Here is a 9,114-nt window from a genome sequence, read left to right as displayed (position 1 = left end):
AGTATGGCTAAACTTTGCATTTGGAAGGCTGTTTCTTTGAGGCACTTTAGAATGGTTCTTAGAAAAGTATTGAAGATAATGAACTGTTTTTCTAGGTATAGCCAGCCACTCTTAAGTGATGTATTCATAGTTATTATGAGGATATAGTATAGCAGTGTACTTGAACTAATCATTGCAGGAAAAGGACTGAGTATTGCTACATAAGATCTTGGTCTTAAAATAATTGTTTATCTGTTCTTTGTTGTAGCTTTTTACTATAAAACTTAGATTCACCTCTTTTGTAGAGATTTGTAGTAATGGGAAACAATGTTTAGTTGTGGTTCAAAAGCCCCAGAGTGTATTTCTTGCTGTGATTTGGTCCAGTTTGMTAATGCAGGAGAATCAGAGTGAGAATGAGTGTCATTATAGTGTCAGCATTGTACCTGTTTTCTGTGTTTGCCCTGCCTTTTTTTTTTTTTAAGAATACAGAAAGAAAAGCTCTTGATTCTGTAGAGTGTACTTTAAAAGCATTTCTGCAAAACATGTATTTCTTCAGTTGGATTCAGAGTTGCTAGTAACTTACTGCATGTCTGTTTCCTACAGAATGGACAGCAAATTGTGGATGAACCGATGGGAGAAGATGATATCAACCCACAAACTGTGAGTATATGGTGGGCATATTAAAGATGAATAGTGCTATACTGTGGTACATAAATGTCACTTAACTTATAGGCAGGCTGTTACTGCTCTTCTGTTGTTTCAGTTTACTGGACACAAGGTGTAATCTAGGATCCTAGTAGTTCTGAGGGGTTCTTTGTCACCGACTCTTGCCCACTTTTGTATCCAGTGGTTTGTTCTTGTGAACTTAGGTGCTTTCCATAGTGTTTTCAGTATGATGCAGGCTTTTCTGTTGAAAACACAAAGCTGAACATGGTAGAAAATATAATTGGGATGGGGGAATGAGAAGATTTGATAGTGTGATGTGACTAGGTCGCATTTCTGAAGGGAGTGGAGGGAAATTCCTCTTCTCTTATCCTGGCAAACCTTAAAAACAGGTAATCCTCTTTTACCGTCCRTTTCTCCTACTGCCAGTGAGCAAAGCACATCTATTGGCTTCTGTTAATTCCATCCGTGCATAGATGAGTATTTTACATATGTGAGTCCTAGGGCGTGCCTTATTAACAGTTAAGACTTCTATTGTGGTCATGYCACAGCAGCTCGTTCTCTTGTGGTTAAATTCCACACAGATTCTACCACAAGCTCACGTGCACTTACTGCATGAAATGTGTTCCTTTGAGTGGCAGCTGCTGTTACACCTTACATATCAAACTGGAAGTGGAAAAGTTATCACCTCTGTTTTTCTGTACTGCCATAGTTACCAGACAGATTTCTTGGCAGTATCTGTTTGTGCTATTTTGTTGTCAGCATTAGTCATTTTTTCTTTTCCTTCTTGACCTGTTTAAAAATAGAATATATGCATAATTTTTCATTACCTTGAAAGATTCTTTCTGTACCCTTTCTCCATAGATTGCAGGGATTATGCAAAACCAAGATACAAAGTTTTAGGTCCCCTTCCTGGACTTCTGACTGAAAAGTCTTAGATATGTCTCACTACTATTCTTGAATGGGCTCTAAAGCAAGTTGACTGAAGCCCAGTAGTTTCTTAAATCTTTTTCTCTGTTAATGTGTGTTCCTATATTGCTCTTGTGATGTTAATTTGCCTAAATTGAAGGTAAAGAGAACTTCTGTTTTTCAGTTCAGTCCTAACAAAGCTCTGGAACTGTTTGTAGGGAGTTGCTTAAAAGTGACAGCTATAGCTGTCAGCTGGTAATTTAAGATGCTTCCTTAGCTCAAATAGAATGCTAAATGCTGATGCATATGAGAACTTTAAGAGTGGTGAAATAGCTAAAGACCAACACTATACTGTCAGTGTAGGTATTGAGCATGTGCTCTGATTCATCTGGATGGTACAGAGAGCTGCAAACCTCTCTGAACCTGAATTGGCAAACAAACACAAAATAGTGGGGTATCCAACCCTCTTTTCTTCCTTCTCCCCCCCCCTTTTTTTTTAATTCTGATCATCTATTAATGCTAAAAGCTCATACTTTGAATTCCTTTCCTCTTTCCCTTTTAAGAGGGATATTCTTAACAAATTCAATAGTTTTTCAGAGGGGAGACTGAGGATGAAAAAGGAGTGTGAAACTGTGGTTTCACAGGCAACCTCAACCCAGGCTTCTTGAAAATAGGAGTGGCTGCTAAAGAGATGATCATGGTCAAGAAAACTGGTTGTCAGTCTGTGTAGRTTCCTTATCTTCATGTCAAATCTGCGGTTCCCAGAATTTTGTAAAGCAGAAATAACAGTGACTTCAAGTTACTTTGGGTGATGCCTGTGACTTTTCTTCAGTCATGAAGGCAACCTTCAGAGKTTTTTTGTCAGAGTATACTTGCCAGTAAGTGGGTCTTACCAATAAAACTCAACTTTTGGAACTCCAAATTTGAAGTACAATGTATCAGGGTTCATATGCTTATATCACACATCTGCAAACTGCAGTCTGCATGTGGGATGATCAAGGCTGTTTGGTGATGTAGTCGCACAGCAGTTTCCTCTTAGCTAAAGCTGTGGACAAAGCCAGTTTAGATGCTGAGTGGAGTTGCCTTTTCGATGTTTACTTTAATAAATGTATCAGTAATAGATGTTCTTAAGCATAAGAGACTGGCATAAAAATTTGGAGATTGGAAGCCTGCATTTTATAAACATTTTTAGATTTTTCCTTATAGCATGCAAGGCTCTGCTGTCTTTGACTCCAGGCGAAGAAACAAGTGCTGACAGATGACTCCGAGTTAGTGTGTGGTGTTAATGAGTAAGGAAGGAGTGAGATGTGTAAGGTAACATCAGAAGGAGATACTTGTTTTGATCTTCTGTGTAATGTAGACTATAGTGCTTACCTGAATTAACTTCTGTTTGAAATAGAATATCTCTTTTCCAGGAAAGCATTCAATTTTTATTGAAATGTTGGTAACAGTAGTGAATCAACTGAAACTCTTGTTAATTTATTTTGACATAGTGTCATCATTTGATATTTGCCTTATTTTGAGTCTATAGCTTCACCTGCTAGCTGTTAGCTTTTTTGTAGTGTGTGTTTATCTGCTAAAATTATATCCTCTTTGTTCAAAAGTAAAGTTGATTGGCTGGAGAGTTTGAGTTGCATAGCTTTGAATCAAATCCAGTGGTGTGTTTTATTGAAAGAAAGAACTATGATAGTACATTCCTGTTACTGAGGAGTCCAAGATGATGCATGGTTCAAAGTCTTGCTCATAAAAGAGAAATCATTCAATGTTTTAGTTTTATTAGCATTAATATACTGGTTATATCTGGCTTTACAGCTTGCTCTCAACATTTTATATTTGATTTCTCCAATGAGCTGGGTTAAGCAGAAATAAAATATAAGAACAAAGCAACATCTGCCCAAAACTTGACCTGATGTGAAAACCTAAGTGAAAATTACTTAGAAGGAAAGCTGTCTAAAGCCTTTTACGTTCCTACCTTTTTCATTCTTGTGCTGACTACCAATGTTTTGTTTACTTATGTATCTATAGAGATTGAACAACTATAAATTGTTTTAGGCTCTTGCAACTGTGATTCAAGAGCTAGTACTTTTACTAGTAGTTAAAGCTAGCCAGAAACTATAGATGGTCCAGCAAGAAGCTTCCCATTTTTAGACAGGTAAAAAGCATATCACGCGTGCTGTGTTTTCTTTTGTTCTGTTATCTTGATTCAATTTTGTTGTTAAAACAGTTGCTACAATTGATGCAGTACCATCACAYTGCACTGTGTTAAGAATGATTATTGAAGATACAAAAACATTAAGATCACTAATTCCAAGAATTTGTGAAAAGTTGTTTTCAGTAATTTTTTTTCTTTTTAAGTTACAAATCAGTTCGCATGCATTTCTTTTCAGTAATCAGCAGTCTTTGCAGTTTACTTTTGTCCCTTTCCTGCCTGTACTTAAAAAGCACAAGTAGCTGGGGCAAAAAAGTAAAGCCTCCCTCCTGTGGGGGAGATTGAATGGTATTATAATGCTTTGTTTCTTGTATGATAAAACTTAAATGTGCAGCATTAAAGCATAGATAGAATTAAATACAACTCAATCATAAAGTGTTAGGTTAAAATGTGCTGATATATTGGAAATACTAGCAGGAGGATGACAGTCACTGAGACTATTTTAAAAATATAACTAAGACTAGTCAGTGAGTAGTCAAAAGATAGTGAAAGAAATGTTTACAAGGAAAAGACAATAGTTRCATGTGGCTTTTTTCTTTAACAGAATTTTAAAAACATAGTTTGCAGTAAGTAGAGAAGAAAATTGTGCTTTGTCTTGCTTATCACTGTTCTAATACAAAAGTTTTAGGAAAATATCTTAGAAAATGCTTTAAGATAGGCTAGTAAAATTTAAGGCATGCAGGCAATATAGTCTGTTCGTCTAAGGAAATACTGGACTTTGTCAGTAAATTATATGTAGTAATAACGCGTGTGTATATATGTATCATACCTACAACATCATATATATTTACATATATATACATATATATATATATAATGTTTGCATGCACACACTCTGCAGGGTTTCTGAAGGACCTAAAAAAAATCTTGGTCAACCTTTTAAAAAATAATAATGATTTTGTAAATAGCTATATAATATTTGACATCTTGAACTGTGAAGAAAAATTGACACTACAGTCACTCATAAGTCTTAGAGAAAATTCCAAAAATTAATGGACACATACACACACGTGCGTGCACGAAATAAGAGATGATATTAATACATCCTGCAAAGCTACATATTTTTGGATATGTAACAGATACAGAAAACTGAAACTCGTTATGCTGGCAGTAATACTAAAAGCAGTCTAATCTGAAATCATCTTGTTTGTTTTACCACCACCTATGAAAATAGCAAAATATAGGAATGTTAAATTGAAGTGCAGTACTTAAGCAAAAAAACATTATTAAACTGATAAATGTTTAGAGTTGAAAATGTTTGAGAGGCTTCCTTTCAAAACTTTTTTGTTTGTTGTTATTTTAATGCAACTGTGCAGGAGAGGTAAGTGATGAGATAAGAGTTCCTTCAATGCTACAGAAACATTTGAGTTCACAAGTTTTATAGACCAATAATCAGTGGCTTTTGAGGCTGCTATTTTTCATTTTTTTCAGGTGCAACTTAAGTTAGCCAAGTGGTGGTTTCAGCTAAAATTATCAGTAATAAAACAGTGGAACTCTTACTGTTTTGCTAGTTTTACTGAGAGATGTGACATATACATGGGTTATTCATGTGGCCAACACATTCAAGAAAGTGTAGTTATTACCTGTTTATGTGGAAATCAGATTGAGGAAGCTTTCTTTGCAGCCATACCAGTGGTGGTGTTCGAATCCGTGGTATTACATAATTCAATACAATACCATGTTTGTTGTTAGGTGGTGAGTTGCAGCTTCGGTTAATGCCAGCAGAAAATTTGGTTGATGAAAGAAGACCCAATATGTAATGGGAAGAAAAAAAACAATCTAGGATACAAATACGGAACTAGGACTCTAACTTGGTTCATAGTTCTTACATTCCTTCTAATGTATTTTACTAAATAAATATATGTACACATGCATTTTATTCTGTTTTATAATAGAACCTGATTCTTGAACAAATAAGTTTTGCAAACAGATAAATGAAGCCTGTAAAAACTGAATGCAGTTATTTCCTTCTCTGTACTCAACTCTTCCAGAAACTGTAAAAGGCAGAACACCTTTTTTATCTCCAATGTAATGAAATCATAAGCTCAGTATTTTCCAAAGCACTGGGCTGGGCTCCAACTTGGGTGATTTTTTTTTTTTTTTTTTTTGCTAGATTTTTGCAATGAAGTGCATGTATCCTTACCTTTGTAAGGATGGACTTAATGGTTGGTTCTTCTGTAAGAATTTGCAGCATCCTTATAAATGTTGCAAATCTCTTAGTCCAAAAAGTAACGGTGTATATCAAACCCAGAGCGTTTTTTCAAGATGTCTTCAGGTGTGGAGGAAAGGTCACAGCAAAACTTTTTCGTTTAGGTCTCTTAATGAATTTTCTGGGAGTGGCTTCTTTTGTGCTTGGTGTCTTAGGTGCAGCATACTTCCTGGATCTTAATCAGAAAACTGAGTAATTTGAGAGCATAAGCACCATTAGAAGTTGAGCAGTTTACTTGTTACATGAAGAGAAAACAGATGGTAGCCCTGAGAAGCTGTAAACTAGCAGATGGAAACTGCCACACCTTCTGATTAACTGAATATTGCTGCTTTGCCTATACAAGCATGTTTATTATGAAGTATATTATTCAGCTTTTGAAAGCTCCAAAAAGTAGATTGCTGTTCTTCCACTGTTGACCTTTATCAATTGAGGGGGTTTCATTCCTTGTACATATACTCCGTCTTTGGTTTTTCCCAGATAATTGAAGGTAATCCAAATTACAGAGCCTCACCTCTTTAGTAGCATAAAGACTTAATCTGCATTATTATGCCTCTCAGACTGAGGCTATTGGAAGATTATGTCAAGCCACCTAATAGACTCCATTTAGATGAAGTGCTTCAGCTGACTTTTCTGGTTACCTGTAGGCATGTCCAGCTGTAGCACATGTGTTTTACTTGATGAAATTTGTGGGTTCACGCGTGTTCAGTGCTGCTTTGAGAGTTCCTCCAGCTTCTCTCAGCTCTCCTGCCGTTGAGCTGCTGGATGGCAGGGCTCGTGAAATCTCATCTTCACTTTTGTAAATTCAGAACATCCAAATTGAAATTATTGAAGGGAAAGATGGGAGATAAATCCACTCTGCATTCCTGTAGAGAAGGAGAAAGTGTATTGGGCAAGTAGACTTCTCTAATCTGTTTCGTGTGTTTTTTTTTTTAATCCAATCTGCAGTAGACTCAACTCTCAATGACAGGCRTAAGAAATTCCTTTTGTTTTGGGGACAGTTGTGTTTCCTGATAAGTGTATATTATGCAAATCTCTGCTCCCCTTACCTTGAAGTCTGTGATAATTTGCTGGAGCAATTTGTCCTTGTTATCACAAACTTCTGTGTTGGGGATTGGGGCCCTCTAACCTGTCTCCTCTTATGACCGACTATCTTAAAAGACAAGCCTGCGCCTCAGAGGGTCTCAGAGTGGATTATGTAGCGTGTACCTGCTGTTTCTGGCGGGCTGGCAGTGCTCTTTGGGAACCAGGCAGGCTTTATTTTCCCAGAGCACAAGCAGTTTCTTTCACCTGCTGCAGAGCCAGGCCAGTTATAGGGGAACTATTCTGGGGAAGTAACCCCGCTGACCCGGAGCGCCAGGCTGCGCGCGTCACCGCAAGCTCAGAGAAAAGGTTTGGGAGAGCAGTGGTCGGTAATTGTTCGCACGTTGCAGTTGACTTGGCTTATTCCTGTCACCCTTAGCGAATACAGGTTGTCTGCAGAGTAAAACGCTCATACCTTTACCAGAAAAAGAAAAGAAAAATGCTGTTTACCCACAGTAACTTGACAGTTTTAAAAGGCATTGTAGTTGATGTGGGTCTCACCACTTTACCATCCATTTCCAATTTTCATGATCCTTACTAYTACAGACTTGAAAATTTTTAGTGATTTGAAGGAGGTCAGTGTACTTAGTGCCTTCATACATACAGGACAAGGCAGAGGCCTTAAGTGGTCCTGCCTCTCTTTTTGCTGTGTTTTTTGCCTTGGGCATGTAAAAAATTGTATTGTGGTTAACTATAGTTTCTCAATTACGTTTTTTGAGGGGAAAGTAGCTGGGGGGTTAAAGAGACTAAAGCAAGGAAAGTGTCAAGTAATTTTCATACCATTTGTGAAATACTTGGTGTTTCTATTGCAGCAACCTCCTTGTATTCCAGAAGTTTTGTTTAACACAAAACAAAAAGTGAATCATTGCACTTTATGCGGCTTTACTGCTGTTGTTCCGAAGCAAGGGCTTCTTCTACAGGCTGTAATATACTAGAGTGTAAATAGCACATTGCAACTGAGGATTCAAGGTGTAATAGTAGTTACAGAATGTCTGTATAACTTTACTAATTGTATATATTCTGTATATAGAATTTAGAAGATCATTGCCTGTGAATGTAACATAAAGACACAAAGTGCAAAAAGGGGGAGAAAGAGGGAGGATGTTCTTGCTTGTGGAGCCCTGATAAGGCTGGGAGCGAAGAATCTTTTATTTCAGCTCTATATTTAGGCAAGAGGGAATTCCCTTACACTGGAGATGTGTAATGCAGATTTTAAAGGCAAAGCTAGCAACTGATACTGTAGACAAGCAAGGAGATGGTAGAGAAAAGCAGTATAGAAAAGGAAGCAACATGTTCTGTTTCACTTTARAAAGAAAAGATTACCAGCTCTGTCCTCTATAGAGGCATTAAAGCCTGAAGAAATTGGAGTAATCCAAATTTGAAAAGAAATATATCCAGGGCATTAGTTAGAATCAATAAAGGGAGGAATGGTACTTCGAGGAGGTTGTTTGTTTTAATGTCTTGTGCAGGAAGTAGTACAGTGTTATACTTTGTATTTCCTTAGGTAGAGATTCACTAAATGGAATCACCTGGAACCATTTATAGCTGAGTATTCGGATCTGTCCTTGACTGTCTTTACCTGCATGTATTTCATTTTACTTTTTACTTGAGGAGAAGCAGCCTTGCTGCATATTGTACTAGAGCATGCACTGATTTTCAGTGATTTTTAATTCAGTGTTTTTAATAAATGTCAAAAAAAGTTAAAAAGTACTTAAACATCACTAAGCAGATCAGTTTTTTAGCTACTAAATAGATTGAATTAGAAACTTATGCTTTGTCTTTAGCTATTATATCTAATTCGATTGACTTCTAATTCCTAGAAACATACGAAGTTTATCTTTCTTCCCCAAACATTTGAAGAAAGCTTAGTGTGTGTTATTAATTAAAAAATAAYGCATTCTTTGAAGAGTGTTATAATATTTGTGCATAGGTCAGACATTTAAGCTGGGTAATGCAATTCAAATAACTTCTGCAGTCTGTCTTGGCCTAGCCCTCTATAAAATCTGTAGCGTTTCCTACGCGCAGGGATTTCAAAGGGCTATGCACACAAGATCTATTTGGTCCT

The 9,114-nt window shown here is 36.8% G+C and overlaps 1 protein-coding gene across 2 annotated transcripts in view; it reads left to right on the top strand.

The window, feature by feature from the left end:
- Positions 1-585: 585 nt before the first annotated feature.
- The window catches only part of RPS6KA3 (ribosomal protein S6 kinase A3), a 61,524-nt gene continuing 52,995 nt past the window's right edge, over positions 586-9,114 (top strand). For both annotated transcript variants that reach the window (XM_085323174.1, XM_085323173.1), the window contains exon 1: positions 586-639. In XM_085323174.1, the coding sequence (XP_085179300.1) occupies positions 610-639 (30 nt within the window). In that variant the 5' untranslated portion in view covers positions 586-609. The remainder of the gene's footprint in view (positions 640-9,114) is intronic.

The sequence above is a fragment of the Rhea americana genome, unplaced genomic scaffold (assembly GCF_003343005.1).
Source record: "Rhea americana isolate MKP2758 unplaced genomic scaffold, rheAme1 scaffold_82, whole genome shotgun sequence".
In the NCBI taxonomy this organism is placed as follows: Eukaryota; Metazoa; Chordata; class Aves; order Rheiformes; family Rheidae; genus Rhea; species Rhea americana.
This window is presented reverse-complemented; position numbering and strand designations above follow the sequence as displayed.